Here is a 20370-nt window from a genome sequence, read left to right as displayed (position 1 = left end):
GAGGGGGATGGCATTGCTAATGGAGCTGTGGATTCACTCGCCCCTTATGTTTCAAAGGGGGATCCCCAAGATCGTGAGGAGCTTCTTCATTGACAAACTTCATCCACATTGGCAGTCGTATCCTGCACAATCATCTCTTGCTTCAACCACATCCAAGATTTGAGAGGGAATGTTGGCACTCATATGTCCTGAACAATCATCTCTTGCTTGTGAGCCTAAGTCTGAGTCAAATAGGGGCATTAGGAGCCTTGACATTTAGTTTATCATGTGTTTTGCTGAAGGAGGCAGCTCTTTCTAGAGGATGCATTTATCTGTCTATCTCATTTAGGAGAGTTCGCACTGCTTGGTTCTTTTCCAAATCAATGTTTTTTTTTTTAATGGGTGTGGTCCATCGACTGTGTTCACAATGGACATGTGGCGATTTGACGATGCAAACTCTGTCTAGCATTTTATCTTGTGATTTTATTATTATTTTCTCCAGATGCAGGCCGGCTAGTATTTTCACCCCCTATTTGACTAGGTTGGCCAATTTTGGACGGTTTCTGCTTTTTATAGGAGGCCTATTCAGTTACTGATTATTCATAGCTTCATCCTTTGCAGGTTTCAACACACTCTAACATACAAGGACTCTCCCCATCTTCTCATGCCACCTTCATCACCCTGATCTGGTGCCCTCACTAATGCTTTGGGTTGCATCCAAGGACTGATCTATCCTCTTTTGTATTCAGCTTCCATTCAGGTCAGTGCAGATTTTCTTCTTCCATTCTCTTTTTTCATTGCAGCCTTTCTCTTCCCTTCTCTCTCTACACTCGTATTTCCTCTTTCATTGCACGCTCAAATAGGTAACCATTGTAGAGTAGTAATTATGAAGCTCCAAAAAACAATAGCTACTTTGTACATATGCAATCTTAAAGAGAGACAACGTAAGCCCAAAAAGAAACCAAGAAGAAGAAACAAAATAGAAAAGTGAGAAGCATGAACCATCAATAATAACTATGGGCGCTAGATCATGGGACATGGGGTCAAGGCCATGGCTCATGAGATAAGTTACAACATCATGAATCATCAATGGAAGCATCATCATCATCAGTATCCTCATGTGAGGGATCTATTATTAGGCCCTAGGTAATGGGGCATGGGGTCTAGGCCATGGCTCATGAAGTAAGCCATAGTCTCATGACTCATCAATGGAAGCCTCATCCTCATCGGTATCCTCATGTCAAGCATCCTCCTTCACATATCCAATGTAATCAAACACTCATTACCCTTTTCATTGTTTCACATATTCCATGTAGCTCTATCCTCTCAAAGTCTCTTTCTTTAACTTTGGAGATGAGCCAAAGATTTTTATGTATGTACACAAGCTTCTTTGTATATGCCCCAAATATCTCCCACCAATTTGCGCCATATGGTAGCCTTTTCTCATCCTTGGGTACTTGAGCGAAACCAAGGATGAAAGAAAAAGTGGATACCTCAATCTTATACATGTGAAGCTCATCAAGAAGTTCTCCTTGCAATGCCATATCATGCCTTTGTAAAGAAAAATACCCTAACACAGAAACATAAACAGAAACCGTACGACAAAGCACAAATTGATAAAAAGAACACAGTTAGGGTTAGGGTTAGAGTAACTCAGAGACAATGAACACAGTGAATAAATGAAATAATACGACTACTAATAATACGATGCTCATGCAGCAAACACACTATGCAATGAATGAATATTGAACCTCAAACTCCTATATCTCTAGGATCAAGGAAGGGGTAATGAGCTGGAGAGTGTGTCGTACTCTGAATGGATCCTGAATCGCAGCAAGGCAACCTCCGGATGTCGAACACCAGCAAATGTAGCAATGAGAAGCTGGACCTGATGCAAACAATAGTGAGGAGAGAGAAATACTAAAAACGGAGCCTACAGGAGAGAGAAAGACTAAAAAATGCAGGCAGGACAGCCTACAGGAGAGAGAAAGACTACAACGACTGCAAATAAGAGAGAAAATTGTCAGGGCAGCAGCTCGGAGCCTGCAAACGCAACAATTTGCCAGTGTGGCAAGCTGTACGACAACAGTGCAGATGAATAGCAATCAATCGCCAGGTAAAAACAGCAACAATCAGAGTGCGGAGAGCTAGAAACAGGCACCAAACTGTAGGGAACAGTGATGGACAGCAAGGGCTGAGATGTCCTCTGAGACAGGGGTGTGGGCAACAAGCTGGTAACATCTGAAACCTGCAAAAACGAGATTGTGAAAGAGTGAAGGGCTGGCTGCCAATTTATAGAAAATTAGGGTTCTAGATCCTCTCCCACTTAACTTTCTTGATCCGCTCCCCGTTTTAGGGTTTTGGCTAAAATAAGCCTAAAATAAGCATGTTTTGGGATTGTTTAAGTGGCTAAGTGCATTTCTTAGCACAACACCCCCTCTCAGGCCCAAAATAGGGCGAGAAAAGTAGGCTAGCCTAAATTTTGATTTACCCCAAGGCGTCGCACCCCAAAGCAATCAGGGCATCGAACAAAAGGTGCACGTCGACTGCCCAGTGACCTACCAAGACTACAAAGGCGATGGATATCTTACCAAGGGAGCCCAAGTGATCACCCTAGAGAGGTCAGGGCATCAAACCAAGGGTGCTCGTCGGCTGCCCAAGGGCCTACCAAGGCCTACAAAGGCGGATGGAATCAACAATAGACTTGTTTGTTTTCTTTTCTTTTCTTTTCTTTTCTTTTCCTTTTGGAAAAGTGTTTTGAAAATACATAAGTAATATAGAAGCAGCGGCCGATTAAGTGATAGATAGGAAAAGATAAATAAAGTTTTATAACCAAGTTATTCACAACACTAGCAAGCCAATCCCTCGCACTGACGAGGATAAGTGCCTAAGGATGATAAAAGTGAGTGTATGTGTCAATCATGTGTTGAATATGTGAGAGGCAAAAAAAACGGTGGGCTCAGCAAGACAAGCAAAGCAAGCAAGGGTAGAAAAACTGCCTTTAGAATTGCCATGTGTTATGCTAGGAATATGGTGGATCCTAGAGTCGACCACTCCAAAAGACCAAAAAGGGATAAATGGGCACAGATGCATGTTGACATGAACAGAATGCCAATGCATAGGGTAATGCAAAGGGAGATGCAAGATGTCGTGCTCATGCAATATGCTATGCAACGGTGCCACTGGAACAATGCCCTCGCAGGGAAAGTGTTCACTTGTCCAAGTGCCCTTTTACAATCAGGTCATCCTAATAGTGCGGATGAAGTTACAAATGCCCATAATACAATACAAAAGAATAAGTGAATGTAATGTCTAAAAAACTATAAGCATCATCACTATCACGATCAAGAGTAAAAGCCGCCCCCTCTCAAACTAGAAGGGAAAGCAAGAGGGAAGCACCTCTCCCCATCAAGCTGAAGAAGTAGGGGAGGGTGTACCCAAGCCGATCCTGGGTAGCATGTACTAAAGAACCGGCCAATTGACTGCTTTGATCAAGATATCTGCAAAATTATCTGATGAAGGCACAAACTCTAGGCGAATAGTGTCTAGCTCAACCTGCTCTCTGGAAAAGTGAAAGTGGACTCCCACAAGCCGTGTTTGTGGTGTGATGATCGGATTGCTGGCACTCTCACATGGAAAATGAAGCGCCGCCAGTAAACTCCTCAGATAGATGGCCTCAGTAGTGCCATCAAAGAGAGTCTGGTACTCAGCCTCGACCGTGGAAGCTGCCACCGTCTCTTGCTTATGGCTGGACCAAGAAATGGGAGCCGTGCCCAAGGTAAAGAGGTAGCCGCCATGGAAATGCCGGGTGTCAAGATCTCCTGCCCAATCAAAATCAGTGTACCCCTGCAAACATAAACCAGAACCATATGTCAAGCCATAAGAAAAAGTACACCGCAAATAACGCAACATACGAAGACATGCAATCCAATGTGACATCCTAGGTGCTGTGAAATACTGACTGAGTATGCTAACTAAGTAAGCTAAATCTGGCCTAGTGTGAATTAACCAAAGAAGTTTTCCTACAACAGACGATAGGTATGCATATCGAAGAGTTGTCCTAGGGTATCCCTCTCATCAAAAACAACATCCCGCCTGACGATCACCTTATTTGTCCGAGGATCGAACAAACGATAGCGAGGATCGAACAAACAATAGGCTTTCGCTTCAGAGGAATGTCCCACAAAAATAAGGAGATTAGCTCGGAGATTAAGCTTACCTATCTTGTCATCAAGCATGTGTGTGTACGCACAACACCCGAAGACTCTGAAATGGGAAATAACAAGCCGAGAGCCAAAAAAGGCCTCATATGGGGTCTTCTGAGAAAGAGCCGTAGTCGGGCACCAATTGAGGATGTACACCGAAGTATTAATAGCCTCGACCCAAAGGCGCTCAAGAAGCTCTGCTGCGAATAGCATAAAGCATGTCATTTCCATGATTGTGCGGTTCCTACGCTCTACGACTCCATTCTAAGAGGGGGAGTTGGTAGAGGTGAGCTAGCGAGAAATGCTATGCTTCTGTAGAAACTCGGAAAACTCGTGGGAGATAAACTCACCACCGCTATCACTCCTCATGCACCCAACATAGCGACCAGTCTGGTTATGAACCAGAAGCACCCAAGCAGAAAAATATGTGAAAGCATCTGACTTATGCTTGAGGAAGTACACCCACATGTATCAAGAATGATCATCCACTATCAAAAAGTACAACGCGCCGTTCAAAGCAGCAGTGGATGTCTGCCCACAAAGATCAACGTGAATCAGTCTAAGAGGATCCTCAACTCTATGTCTGCACTTGTTTCTCTGCCCAATGCTGCAGAACCTGTGGCACCTTGAGTATCCACGTAAATCATCAACCTAGCAGCTTTGTTCCATGAAATCACACCATGGCCAAGCAAACGCAAAATGTACCCCTTGATGCACTCTAGACCTCCATCCCCCAGCTGACCACAAAAAATACATTTACATGTGAATTGTCCTCTTCCTTGTGGCTTCAATTTGCTGATATACTGCCACTCTGGATCTGACATGCGGCCCATATGTAGAAAAGGCCTCTATGACGTTACTTCACACGATGAAATAGAATTAGATTGCAACATGTAACTTATGAAAGAAGGCCTCAATTTAGAGGGCTCGAATTCAATTTTAGAGAGAAAGAAAGAAACTTGAGATAAAAAAAGTACTATGCCCTGTGTGTGTGTGTGTGTGTGTGTGAGAGAGAGAGAGAGAAACTTGAGATAAACAAAGTCGCTCAAGCCTCACACGTGAGAAAGATAAAAAGAGAAAGCTTACAACATTACTGTACAGCAGTTTACCCACACACACGTGCTTGCTTACAAAAATGCTGCCCTTTTCTTGCGGGTATGAATGTCACACTAGGCTTTGTCCACAATCCCCCACCCCGTGACCCCCCAAAAAAAGCACATCAAAAAACAAAAACAAAAACCCAATTTTTCAAACCTTGAGCAACATACGAAAAGACATTCTATACTTACGATACAGAAACCTTTGCAAACATGGGATACATTTTTGTTATGCATATGAAAAAAACTGTGCGCGCGCACATGTGGATGTGTGTATGTATTCATTTATGTGCATATCACTTTAGAGACACAACCCATTGTTGCATGTTAAACTAGCATAATTGCATGACAATAGAGACATAATCGCATGTTAAACTAAGCATGAAATTTCTTGCTTGAAAAACAATACTAACCAATGAAATTGAACTACATTTACCATAACTACATTTTTTTAAGGGCTGGAGTTACAATTCAAATCTAGAAGAAGCATAAACATGTTTCACAGAGAAGGACACCAAGGATTCTGGAGCGGTGGCTGCACCCTCATCAGCTGCATTTCTTCATCTAGCTTTCATTGAGGACGCTTCACCGAATGCTTCTGATGCTGCGATGACGGCTCCCCAGGCTCGAGAGTGGATTGTTGATAGTGGTGCCTCACGGCACATGACTCCTTCATCAGATGGTGTTGCCCAGTTGCGACCCTCGCGTGGGCAGATTCTCATTGGAGACAGCTCTTCAGTATCTATTGCAAGTCGGGGTAAGATGCAGCTTATTCCGGATGGACGAGGTGGTACCCATACCTCAGAGGTTTTGCATGTACCAGGACTCGGGTACCATCTTCTTTCAATTCACAAGCTTTGCTCCCTTGGTCTTTTGGTGGAGTTTGACAGTACTACGGTGCGAGTCCTTGATCATGGATCGAGGACGGTTCTCTCATCCGGATATGAGGAGAATGGCATTTACAAACTGAAGTCTTCCACCGCCCTCTCTACTCTTCTTCTTACCTCACAGTCTCAATCTGAGTTATGGCATGCTCGGTTTGGTCACCTGAACTATGACTATCTTCGGAGGGCGTCACGTGGACAGCTTGTTCGAGGGTTGCCGGATATAGTGGTGAGCCAGCAGCCATGTGTCTCCTGCATACGGGGGAAGCAGCATAGGGATGCCATTCCCCACACAGCTTCGCGGCGGTCTACTTCACCGATGGAGCTAGTATCTACGGATCTATGTGGCCCTATGAGGAATGAGTCCCTGCGTGGGAGCTCGTACTTCATGCTGATCGTGGATGACTACAGCAGGATGACATGGGCCTACTTTTTGGCACTAAAGTCAGAAGCTTTCTCGCACTTCAAGGATTGGCTTCTCTTTGAGGAGAACCGATCGGGCCGGAAGTTGAAGACCTTGCGATCCGACAAGGGAGGTGAATTTGTTTCTAATGAGTTTGCTCGGTTTTGTGCAGATAGAGGAATTCACCAGGAGTTTGCCAATACCAACACTCCTCAAGAAAATGGTATTCTTGAACGGAAGAACTGCAGTGTGATCGAGATGGCGCGCACCATGATGGAGCACCGACAGACCCCTCAGGTTTTGTGGGCCGAGGCTGTGGCTACTGCAGTCCACATCCTTAATCGATCCCCTACTTCGCCCGTGGAAGGGATGACCCCATTTGAGGCTTATTTTGGGACGAAGCCAGATGTTTCTTACTTTCGAGTCTTTGGGTGTGATGCCTATGTTCACATTCCCAAGGCTCACCGTGATAAATTTGAAGCGACTTCCCGAAAACAGGTATTTGTTGGCTACAGCTCCCAGTCCCAAGGCTACCGACTGTATGATCCCGTCAAGCGGGATGTGTACACTAGCCGTGATGTGCGGTTTGTGGAGGTTCCGGCTACTTCAACGGGTGAGGAGCATCCCGTTCTTGGAGATCCAGGGGAGAGTTGGGCTCCTTCTACAGTTCCACTGGAGCCCGTGCCTTTTGATTATGACTCTGTTTCTGACACAGAGTCTACTGTTCCACCGGACACCTCTGAGGAGTTACCGCCGGTGGATATTCCAGAGTCTTCTGCTGATGGCGAACGACGAGAGGAGGTTCGGCCTCCTCCTCGCTGGGCCCGTGACACACTCCGTGATTCAGGGATCGAGGGGGTTCCTGAGGAGTGGGGACCGCAGGATGATCCGCGGCGGTCACGGAGGCACCAGGCACATTCTACGGAGCTTGTTTGCTCCAACTATTGTTTGATGACCCGTGTTATGCAGGATCGAGAGCCCACCTCCGTGAAGGAGGCTTTACAGTCCGCCCCATGGAAGAAAGCTATGGAAGCTGAGTTGGAGGCTATTGAGAGGAATGGCACTTGGTCACTCGTGCCTCGCCCCCCGAAGAAGAAGGTGATTGGAGTCAAGTGGGTCTTCAAGACCCAATACCTCAGCGATGGTACTTTGGATAAGCACAAGGCTCGCCTTGTTGCTAAAGGTTTTACACAGCGCCCAGGGATTGACTGTCATGACACTTTTGCCCCCACAGCTCGTATAGTGACCATTAGAGCTGTTCTTGCTTTGGCTGGCCATAGGAGATGGCCTGTTTATCAGTTGGATGTGAAGTCGGCCTTCCTCAATGGTGATTTGAAGGAGGAGATCTATGTTGAGCAGCCTCCTGGTTTTGGTTCTTCAGATGGGAAAGTCTACAGGTTGAAGAAGGCCTTGTATGGCCTCAAGCAGGCCCCGCGTGCATGGAACGAGAAAATTGATTCGTTTCTCCAGTCTCAGTTGGGATATCGGCGGTCCAAGGCCGATCCGCAGCTGTATGTTCACACTTTCGAGGATGGTTGTGTGCTGTTTGTCTTATATGTTGATGATTTGATTGTCACAGGTGATGATGCACAGCAGGTCCAAGAGACGAAATCAGCTTTACATCGGACGTTCGAGATGACGGACTTGGGTCTACTACATTTCTTTTTGGGCCATGAGATTTATCAGTCTCAAAGGGGGATCTTTATCTCTCAACAGAGATATGTACAGGAGCTCTTAGTGTCTTTTGAGATGGAGGATTGTCGGGCCCTATCTACTCCTATGGATCCGAATTGGAAGGCCACTTCCCATTCAGCCTCTCCTTTGGCGGATGCGTCCCGCTATCGATAGTTGATTGGATCTTTGATTTGGCTTCTCAACACCAGGGTTGATCTATGTTTTGCTGTTGGGCTCTTGGCAGGGTTCATGAGTGAACCTAAGACGGCGCATTGGCAGGCTGCTCAGAGGATACTTCGGTATCTAAGGGGGACGTCTGATTTAGGGATTCATTACCCCGCAGGGATAGATGGGTCAGATCTTGTACTTGCAGGTTGGAGCGACTCGGATTGGGCTGGTGACGTGGACCACAGGCGGTCTACTACAGGTTACTGTTTTACCTTGGGTGCAGGTGTTATTTCATGGAGTAGTAAAAAGCAGCCCACGGTAGCCCTTTCGTCTACTGAGGCGGAGTATCGGGCCGCGTCTTCCACCACATGCGAGGTTGTGTAGCTTCGGAGATTATTGGAGGAGCTTGGGTGCCCCCAGACTCGTCCTACATTGCTGCGATGTGACAATGAGAGTTGCATTGCCTTGGCAAGGAACCCTGTTTTTCATGCCCGGACGAAGCACATTGAGATCCAATACCACTTCATCCGAGAAAAGCTTCTGGATGAGACCATCACTGTGGAGTACTGCAAGACGGGGGACAATCTTGTGGATTTGTTTACGAAGGCGCTTCCTCAGGCTCTACTTTGGAGACATTCCAGATCCCTCAGGCTTCTGCCCTGCCCAGGCTCTGAGAGGGGGTGTTAGAGATCAGGTCATAGCCTGATCAGGGGCAGCAGGCTGGTGCAGTCGGACTGCACAGTCGAACTACCACGTGGCAGTCCGACCTGCAGCAGCCAGTCGGCTGCATTTAATGCAGCCGCCTGGCCATTTTTGGCGCCCTCTTTTGCCCCGTTTCTCGGCTATTTATACCTGGCATTCTCAGCAGTCTAGTACACTTCTCTGCTCGCAGATTACAGACCGGTGACACGCGTGGATTCCATCTCTGTTCGCAGATTTCAGACAGCAGACAGTGCAGACTGCAGCGGACTTCGAGGTGGACAGCAGGTTGCATCGTCGAGGTGGAGACACGCAGTCCAGCGCACTGCGCTTTATACAGCAGATCTTCATCGTCCACTGTCTCTTTCTCTCTCTTCTCTCTCTGCGTTCTCTCTCTCTCAGTCCTACGCTTCCGCACCGCTGCACTCTGACACATGCAACTTGGCTTCCTAATGTGAAGCGTGAACCCACTATCACTGCCTCTTGCAAGAGGGATTTGGTCTCCTATATTATGTTGTGGCATCCCCTAAAAAGAGATACCTAGGACTCTTACCTTTTGAAGATTTTTAGACTTTGAAATTCACAAAGCAGAACCCAAACAGCAACAACTGTGGTGGTGTTAGGACTTCAGACAAGGGGTGACACACAGACTTTCTTAGAGTCATTGCCTCACTAGCACATGCTCAACCAGCAAGAGGACTCTTACCTTTTGAAGATTTTTAGACTTTGAAATTCACAAAGCAGAACCCAAACAGCAACAACTGTGGTGGTGTTAGGACTTCAGACAAGGGGTGACGCACAGACTTTCTTAGAGTCATTGCCTCACTAGCACATGCTCAACCAGCAAGAATGGCTCCATCCAATAGAGTACCATTCGGGGCGACTTTATAGCTATGCAGACCTAGGAGCCCACTACCAACAGGACAAGCATCATCCACAAGATTGCCTAAGGATCCAAGCTATCATCGCTCACCATTTATCATAGAGGAGCTAAAACCCTTCCATTGTAGCTCTACTATGAGTCTTGTATGATATTAGGAGTGCCATGAGCTCTTGTATATATAGATAGCATTATCTTTTATTTCATTGTATTTTTTCTTGTTTATTCATGATGAGACATTGCATGGATCTTTTTGTAGCCGCTATGTTGGTCTCATAGGTCATTTTGGCCTCTAGTAGGCATTAATATGACTTCCTCCCTCTTCCTTTAAAAGAAAAAGGAACAAAGAAATCAAGTTCAACGTTCCACTTTACAGAACCTTACAAAAACATATTAAGCCACAAAAAGTTAATGTCAAAAGAGCACCTGTAGTCTATCAGGAAAAAAGCAAGAGATTGCGCCACCAAAAAGGAAGTGCTCTGAACATGATTCAACTGGGGGTGCCAAGTCTGGCATGATGCAAATTAAACTAAAGTGCTAAAATTCGTATTCTGCAAAAAACAACAACAACAATTTAGCTACTATGCCACCTCCCTCTTCTCCTCCCACTCCTCTCCACATTTAAAAATTGATAAATATGATAAACTCAACAACCATAGAGAGTCATCACTGAAAATGCTAGAACAAACTTACCAACAGTAGAGGCAATCATCAACAACAAAATACTCAAAGATTGGGCATCAATAAGATAAAATCTTATTATTGACCATGGTCAAGAAATAAATAGCTGAGGTAATAACCTTGTGCTTACTATGCAATCTAAGGTGATGGTGTCTACAAAATCAACAATTGATAATACTCACTAGAATAACCAACAAGACATAATGTGTTGAGCCAACAAACCAAAACACTTTGAACTAGAATTTGAATGAGAAGACTTACATTCAAAAGGAGGTTCATGGGAGCCATGCTTTCCTCATCATTGGGGACATCACCTAAGCAAGATCTCCATCCCAACTCCAATTTACTCACAGGCACAGTGGACCGGGGGACAATGTCATAGATGGAAACTGATCCTTATAGATTTTCAAGATGTATGCACAACATAGACTCTTTCAAGGATTTGGACAAAGATTGTGCACGCTTTCCGTGGGAGACGGAAGAGGATGCAAGGCAGCTCAAACAAGATGAGGAGGAGGAGGTGAGATGCCATCTTATACCAACCAACAACTAAATTGGCTAGGCCAATTTGTCATCCAAGCAATCCTAAGCCTTTATTAGCCCTTGAACTAGCTTTAATTAACTAATTAATGCCTAGTTCCTAATGTCACCATTGCTATTCATGGCTAATAAAATATTCTAGGCCAAAATCTGTCAACAGGCACCACCTCGTACTTGACTAATACAATTTATAACAAGTTTTTCCTTTGACACCCACTAACATCTCAAGGTTCTTAGCCCATCATTGTCAAATAACTAACTTGTGCATCACATGTGTCACATTTCCACATTTAATTAACAATTTGGACCTAGGACACTTGTACCTTTTCTCATACTAGCCCTTAGATGGTCCATCTCTAAGGAGATGAGGATGGACCTAGGACACCTATATATTTTCTCATACTAGCCCTTAGATGGTCTAGCTCTAAGCGGATGACGATGGACCTCGGACTCCGATACATTTTCTCATGCTACTCCTTAGATGATCTAGCATTCTAGCGCACCACATTGGTTGTTCACCCAACCATTATATTTGTGATGTACTCTATATTGGATTCCTAGTACTTTAATTTACCTCAAGAGGATCTTCTTCAAGGTGTTATTGATAGAATTTTCTTTTCTTTGAACAAAAAGACTTGTATTCAAAATGAGGACCAAGTTCTTTGTAGCAAAAGTAAGATAAGATATGGACCCAAATATAGGACATATCTACTCAAAAGTGACAAAGGATTTATTCTTGATAAAGGACATATCTATTTGTAGTTCATTCAATCTATGCAATACAAAGTGATTGCATGGGATTTCAAGTGTGCATATGTGTGTGCATTACAATGGAATTAGCTAATGCATAAATTGCATGAGACTAAAGTGTGCATACATGTGCGCATGTGCTGTCATGAGAATGGAATTAGCAAATCCACTTCCTGTTTTATTTACATAGCCTTTTCTTTTTTCCAAGCTGACCCTATTGAATTGTTGCTAGCGCCACCCTATTCCCTAACATGTCACCCCTAGTACCCCCATCATCTACCTTTGAATTGATCTCTGGCACCATCTTGCCCTCCGCCCACTACTCATGCTGATCCTGCCTACTCCACACATGCTGCTTGCTGCCTCTGCCTCACACCTTGCTCCACACCTGCAACCTTGCCCCCTGCCTACTCCCACCTACCAATGAGCTACACACGGGATTATACCCACCAGTCCCCCACTCCTATACGGCTCCCCACTGAGTCTCCCATCATTGCCCTCCCCCCTACCTATTTCAAGCGTACACCCTTTTACCCCCCTTTTGGTCACTGCCCTCCTTGCTTGTTCATAGGAGCTGTTCTCAAACTCATCCCCCTAGCCTATCTCATCCCTTCCCAACCTGTCCCTCCCATAGTTCCCCACCACCTCCCCCCCCCCCCCCCACAACCCGGCCCTAAACCTTCGGCTATTCAAGGATTATTACCAGCTGCTCCTTTCTTCTACAGCAGCTTTCACTCAAGACAATCAGCAGCAACCTCAGAAGTGCCTCCATGACAACTCACAACAGAAACATCTGGTCTGTCGCAAAAGCACTCTACATGTGCCCCCCATGGAAACGCCTTGCGCATCACCCTCACTAAGGCATGGTTCCAATCCATTCGCACTACACAAAAAAAAAAAAAAAAAAAAAAAAAAAAAAAAAACTCGGGCATACTGCAGACTTTGGACATATTGCAGGACACTCAACCTCTAGGGCACAACTTTCACGACTGACTTCATGCCACCATGCACATTTGCACCTCGCGAATAGCAAAGGCAATGTTCTGGTGCAACTCACCTTCCTGGAGGAGGCATAGAAGCTAGTTGGCAAGTCCTCGATCATCTCTACAAAGGGCATCATGCAGCTAGTCCCATGGTACAATGGCTTCATAGTTGAAAGCTTTGCACTTCATAACAGATTCCCTCGATGCTTCATCTCCCTTCTCTTCCGCGAACTAGCACTCAAGTAACGCCAGTTGGTAGAGGATCTTCGGCACTGTTTAGGTATATTCGTCCATCATTTCTTGATGCAATGACGTGCACAAGGGTCTCAATAGTACGGGTGGCAATGGAACACACCATAAAATTACCTAAGTCTTTGGAGACTCGAGCGGAAAGGCACACATTTAGGCAATAGTAAGTGCATTCACTAACCTACCTTTGGGAACAAGGCCTCTTCCTGAACACACTTTGATACCAAGGCCGTGCAACATGCAACCACTTAGGCAAAGGATGATGATTCTACAAGGCCTCTGCCTCCACACACTTTGATACCAAGGCCACACAACATGCAACCACTTAGGCAAGGGATGATGCACTGAGAAATAAATGAATGCTACTCATATAGACAATGTTGCCCATAAGAGAGCGATTGTTAATGCTCACTGTCATACAAATTAAGCAATGGTTGCAATAAGCCTTGTTGAACTGCTGCATAAGCCATAGCAATCAATGCAACCAACATATGCTTGTCTTGTACATTGTTAACCTCAATTCGAGATGGAGAAAATATGCATCAAAGAGTGAAAAAATGATAGAAAAAGAGAAAAGGCATAGAGGCGGCCCCTAAAGCTAAGTTGAGGCAAAAAGCACAATTTTAAATGGAATGCGCCTCAAAAAACTCTAAAAACTCTTGTAAAAGAGCGCTAGGCTCCCTCCTGTGCCATTTATAAAAGAATAGACAGGTGTAGGCTTAAGGCCTAAGGTCTACAAGAGTCTAGCAACACAAAGGTAGGGGGCAAGTAGGGCCTTAGCAAGCCATGCAACCATAACATTCTAAGCCATAGCCATGGTGGTGTCCCCCACCATAGACCCCCCCCCCCCCCCCAACACTCGATTGTGAGAAAATAGGACCATCAATGGAGGAGATTGAAACGAGACAGTGACAGTGAGTGAGTTGCAACAAGAGAGTAGAGTGTACTTGCTAAACTGAAAGATAGAGTAAAAGTACAACAGTAGTTTAGGTCATAAATTGACCTAACCAACCTTCCACCAACTAACTAGAGTTAGGCTAACTTACTATAGTTACTATTGTAACTACTTTAATGTCTAAAGACACTAGGTACACACACTACATTGACTCTTAAATAAGTGTCCACACCACATAAGATACATTGGGCCATAATCACAAGTAACAGGCAGGATAGACCCTTGGGACATTGGGACACCGTCCCCATAACACTTCCGTGATTGGACATATCACTTACAAAACTGACGTCACTTTAACATATGTCACAAAGTGACGGAACGAGGATGTGAAATGTGACGGGGTGCTTGTTTCTAACGGATCCGGACGGTACTTGTGACCAACACATCATCATCTTGCCCCTTCTCACTTTTATCACCATCTTCATAATCCTTATTCTCTTTCTCACTTGTCCCTTCCATGGTCATTTTCAAGGTTGATAAGGCTTTGTTTATTGAGATTGTTTTAAAACTCTTTGAGCGGAAAATCACTCACCCTAATCTTGTGAGGACGGTGACGGTATCTCTTGAGAATGGCAAGGCCTTGTCTATTGAGATTAGTTTAGAAATGTTTGAGTGTTGTGACCTTTCTATTGGGACTATTTCAAGCCCCTCGACCAACTAGGGCCTTGTCTATTAAGACTGTTTCACGACACTTTGAGAGTTGATGTTCTTTGGGTGGCATTGAGTATTGTAGCCTAGTCCACTAATTCTTGGAAATAATTCTTTGCATATTGCAAGAAGTTGATTCCAAGCTTGGCTATAGTTATTAAAGTTATGTCTTTGTATGTTACTTTGATGCTGCATATTCTAAATTTCAAAGTTAAGGCAAAAAAGTTGTTAATCTTTTAAATATATTTTGACTTTTTTAATGTCGTCTTGGTCCCCCATCCCACATCCCCTATTTTTGGCCGTTCCCATCCCCATCACCGTCCCCACCCCCGATCACTTTGTGACTATGCATTGGGCATTGCCCAAAATTACCAAATTCTAACATCCCCCTACAATGTCAATGTCATGAAGTACAAGCACGATCAATCACCAAAGGCTAAATTCTAACTTCTCTCATGGTAGTGCTTTGGTGAAATGTCCACAATATTTTCCTGTGTGGTACATATATCATGTTGATCTCTGCTACGTAGCATCTCTCTCTGACATAATGGTAATTTACCTCAATGTGTTTCATGTGAGCATGAAACACAAGAATTCGTGCTACTATAATAGCACTGACTGTCAGAAAGAATGGGTGTAGGACCCTCCAATGGTAAATGTAGATCGGCCAACAAGCTGCACAACCATACATGTTCCACTATTTCTGTGAAGGTTGCTCTCTACTCAGCCTCACAAGACGAGGTAGCCATTGTAGGTTGTTTCTTGCTTAGCCATGAAATGCATGAATGGCCCAGAAAGAAACGGTGTCCACTAGTAGACTGCCAAGTATCTGCATCACTAGCCCAATTTGAATCATTGTAAGTCTATAAGTGCAAGTCCCCCCACCCAAGGAAATAATAATGCATATGATTGAGAACCTTGCAAGTATTTGAAGATCTGCTTAACAACTTGCCAATGTATGGTCCGTGGGCTATGCACATATCTTCTCACCTAAGATACAACATACTGAATGTCAAGATGTGTGTTGCAAAGATAAATGAGGCTACCAACAACCTAGCTGTAAATTGCAACATCATGCATCCCTTCACCATCATGCATAGACAACCTTAAGCTTGGCTCTTGTTGATTGTGGGTGAACTGAATCCCTAAATAATAGTGTACACAGCCCATGTTTGACATAGCAAATGCATGTTTTAATTCAATCACAAAATCTGCAAATTTTCCCTTTGTAGTTCCAATGAGCAACATGTCATCCACATAAAGAATAATAATCAATAGATCTCCCTCTTCATTCTTAATTCATAGAGTGAGAGCAATTGGACAATTTTTGAACCCTTTGCTAGCCATATATCCATCAATTTTTTAGTACCATGCACGAGGAGCCCGTTTAAGATCATAAAGAGCTTTATGCAACTTACATATACCATGTGCTCTTTCCCTTCAATCAGAAACCCTAGAGGTCATGATATATAAATATCCTCATGTGAATCCCCATTCAAGAATGATGTCTTAATGTCTAAACCATAATTTGTAGCCATTACAATCACACATCCCACCGTACTCATACAAGATGTAGCAGCAAGAGTTTCCTGATAATTTATGCCTTCTTCTACACATAGCCTTTCACAACCGACTATTCATTGTGCCTGTCAATTGTACCATCAGCTTTACATTTGGGTTTAAAAACCCACTTAGTACCAATGGCCTTCTTGCCAAGTGATCAATTTACAAGATCCCATATAGAGTTAGTGGTTATGGAGTCTAACTCCTCCCACATGGCCTACATCCAATGTACACCTTGCTAAGCTTCATCCAAGGAAGTAGGCTCATCATCATCCAACAACGGGATCATAAATACATGCTCATCACAATCATCTACTTCCATCATATCAGCCAAATGAGCCCCCCTTGCATCATGTCTTCCATGCCTAGCAACCTTCTAATGCATTGAGGTAAAGGGGCATATATTTTACTCTCCTCTAGAGTCCATAACAGCCATCTCAAGACTGTTTTGGCTCCATTACAGCAGCCCTTTCATGCTGAACTACTCTCTCCACTGGATGTGGCAAACCCTCATCAATATCTTGCTATTCAGGACCATATATAGCCACAACATCTTGGTCTAATGAATTTGTCCTACGATTTACAACAAGCACATACTCCAAAGAATGTGGTAAAAGTCATCCCTACTAACAAAAACCTTGTTCGTGCATGGGTCATACATGGGATACCCTTTGCTTTTCGAGCTGTAGCCAACAAAAATGCATTTTATAGCCTTATCATCAAGCTTCCCATGGAGCTCTTTCAGAACATGCATACAGGATGCAACCAACACTGAAAAGTAGTCAACTTTGGGTTTCTTGCCATGCCATGCTTCGAATGGTGTGATCATCTTCAAAGCCTTTGTGGGTGCATGGTTCAACACATGATTTGCACATTGAAGACCTTCTAACCAAAATTTATGTGGCGGACCCTTGCTTTTCAATATACAATGAGTCATTTCCATGAGAGTGTAATTCTTCCTTTCAACAACTCCATTTTACTAAGGAGTCATTCTAACAATGGCTTGATGCGTAATGCCACGATCCAACAAATATGTCTCAAATGCATGAGATATGTACTCCCCTCCTCTATCCGCGTGCAAAGCGTCTACACTTTTAAACCAATTTTAGCCTCAAGCTCTGCCATAAGATATTTAAAATGCATGAATACATCAGTTTGGCCTTGAACACATACACCCATGTATACCATGAGCACTAAGTAGATGAATGTAACAAAGTAAAGATGACCCCTAAGTGCATATGTTCTTAAGGGACCACAAATATCAAAGTGAATAAGTTGCAGTTTTCGAACAACACATACTACACCATCCTTTTTTAGGCAAACATGTGCATCTTGCCCAAAATACATCCCTCATATGCATGAGGAGGTGGAGTCACCACTAGAGGCAAAACATCTACCATGTGACACCTCTAAAGGGTCATCAAACTCCCAATGCTCATATGTCCATAACGAGCATGCCAAAGCTCCACATTCAGCATAGCAAGTGTAAGACTAGTTACTACCAAAATATCGTGAGACTGTATATCATAAGTATTTGACAAGAATAAGCCCTTGTACAAGGTGCCACAGAGTCTAACTACATCGTCCATCTCTCTGTCTCTAACAATGCATTTGTCATCCTCAAAGATGACCCGAAAGCTATGCTTATTGAAGGCAAAAATAGACAACCAGTCCTTTGTAATGCAAGGCACAAGTAAGACATCAAGAAACATGAAGTTAGAACCATCTACAACAATAATAGTGACTATCCCAATGCCACATACATTATAATAGCTACTGTTCACACATGTGACACACTTTCCAGCAAGGGGGTTGAATGTAAAGAAATAAACAAGCACTTCATGGAAGTGACGTGCTTTGATGCATTACTGTCAAAAGAACATGTTTGTTGCACTTCATAGCATTAAATGCTGAATTAGCCATAGAAGAATCAAAACTGCATGTGAGAAATCCATAATCCTCCTCTACCAAGTTAGCTGAACCATCACCATATGCTAAATTGCTAGTGGCTAATGCCTCTTGAACTGCCAAACCGGAGTCATTCTTCTTCTCCTTGGTCAATCTCTTTTTACACAACAATCTTGGATAATAGACACCCAGTTGGCCCCAAAACTGGCTCCCCTTCGGTATTTCTTTAACTTTGATTGCTAATGGACAATGTACAAGTTGAGATTCTACAATCTCCTTTGCTGATCCAAAAGCCCCTTGTTGTACATACAATAAGCAAGAAATTTGGGCCAATTGCCCCTTGATTTTCACCTAGTATTTGCACAAATGGAACCACCAACTGGTCAAATGCTATCCCAATTTACAATGGATGGGCTGGCATCTAAAATCCCTATCAATTCCACAAATTTCAAGAGCTAAATTCAGTGTGTGATGCATTCTCCTATTGTCACAGAGCCCAAGGTGGCTATCAAACCCAAATTTTTGCAGGTTCACAGCAAAAATCCTCATGTTGTCCACCAAATTTGGCTAAGATCTACTAAGAATGGCTAAGAAAATGTTGAGAACTTTTCAGAAATTACTAGAAAAGGTGAGAGAAAGTCAAGATGAGAGCAAGACAACTCTTTCAAGTGGGATATTTGAGTCTATTGCTATCATTCTCATCGATTTTTTATGAGTAGCATCCCTATTGAGTTCAATGAGAAAGGAGGGATTGTACCTATCTTACACCCCCTCTCTTGATTAGAATTTGACTACCATAAGTACGAATAGATTGATTGCCATGGTAGGTTACATCAATGAAGCCTTGGCTTACACATTATATTTTGATGAAGCTTCTTGAGTACCTGCTAAACATGTGAGTGTAGGGGTTGTCATAAAAGACCCCCATTGTTGAATGGTTTTAAAAATGGGTGTATTTAGACATTGCTTTTATGAGTAACATGGTGGAATACAAGGCCTTACTTATGCAGTTAAATCTAGCTAGAGGTGGTGGTATTCGCCAGTTGTTGGTGAAAGGTGATTCACAGTTATAATTACCCAATTGAATGGGACCCATAGTTTGAGAAATATTTTATTTGCAAGAAAACCCTAAAGTGTGCTTGTTGCTTGCTACAACCTACATTTAATGCAGTCACCTACTACTAGGCACCTCCAAAATGCTATCACATGATCACCACAATCCTTGGAAGGTGTCTTCTTGATGTCCCCTGCATGTTGAGGTCCCCACATGGCTTTCATCTGCCACAAATTGTTGTTCTCTGATCAGAAAATGGATCAGTAGCTCACTTCTTTCTCTTCCAGGTTGTAAACTAACTGAATGGCTAAGACCCTACCCCCAAAAACTTTTTCTTAGTTTGCATGGGCATTTTTGCCAAGTGGCAACCTTCTAAACCCATTTTTCAGCATTATCCAGCCATTTCATTAATTTTTAGAATTAAATCATCCTAAAAATTAAATTTAGCCCTTCTGACTCTACCCGAAATTAAATGTGCCCATCCATAATTAAATTGGCTAGGCCATTTGCAACCTGGAGTGGTCCCCAAACTTTGTTGATCCTTAGGCTGGCATAAAGTAATTAATTAATGCTTATCCCTAATGTCACTGTTAACTCTTATTGGCCAAACAACTATGCTACGATCAAAACTGACACCAACTGACCCCCAAAGCCCAGCTAACATAACTTATTACAACTTTTACCTTTGACACCCATTGCATCCTTAGGGTCCTGGCCTATTACCATGAAATAGCTTCCACGTACATCACATGTGCTAAACAACCTTGCACATTTGATTAATAACTTAATCAAATATTATTGACAAGATTAAAGCGTCTCAAAACTTCACATCCTCGTGAGAATTTCCATCAGCACAATGACATCTAGCACACCAAGTCTATACAAATTATATGATAGGGGAAGGCATATGCTTAGTAGGTGGGGGCCGGGGCTAAACTTCAAGTTAATGATATGGATTGATTTTCATTCCATTTCTAAAAAATGTAAGGCATATGCTTGGTGGGCGAGGACCGGGGCTAAACCCTAAGCTAGTGATATGGATTGATTTTC

General features: G+C 43.5%; 1 protein-coding gene across 2 annotated transcripts in view; it reads right to left on the bottom strand.

The window, feature by feature from the left end:
- LOC148030186 (uncharacterized) overlaps nucleotides 1-13298 on the bottom strand; it is a 99413-nt gene extending 86115 nt beyond the window's left edge. The window contains exons 1-2 of one of the 2 annotated variants that reach the window (XM_087686461.1): nucleotides 13018-13295; nucleotides 10416-10540 (exon numbers count right to left, since the gene is read on the bottom strand). In XM_087686461.1, coding sequence (XP_087542587.1) covers nucleotides 10416-10505 — 90 coding nt within the window. In that variant the 5' untranslated portion in view covers nucleotides 10506-10540; nucleotides 13018-13295. Of the gene's footprint in view, nucleotides 1-10415; nucleotides 10541-13017 lie in introns of both variants that reach the window. The other variant, XM_087686460.1, reaches the window with a different exon arrangement.
- Between the last annotated feature and the right edge of the window lie 7072 nt (nucleotides 13299-20370).

Source organism: Lygodium microphyllum, chromosome 10 (assembly GCF_053477565.2).
Source record: "Lygodium microphyllum isolate KBCC chromosome 10, Lygodium_microphyllum_v1.1.10, whole genome shotgun sequence".
NCBI classification, from domain to species: domain Eukaryota; kingdom Viridiplantae; phylum Streptophyta; class Polypodiopsida; order Schizaeales; family Lygodiaceae; genus Lygodium; species Lygodium microphyllum.
Note: the sequence above shows the minus strand (reverse complement) of the source record. Positions and strands in the feature narration are given on the sequence as shown.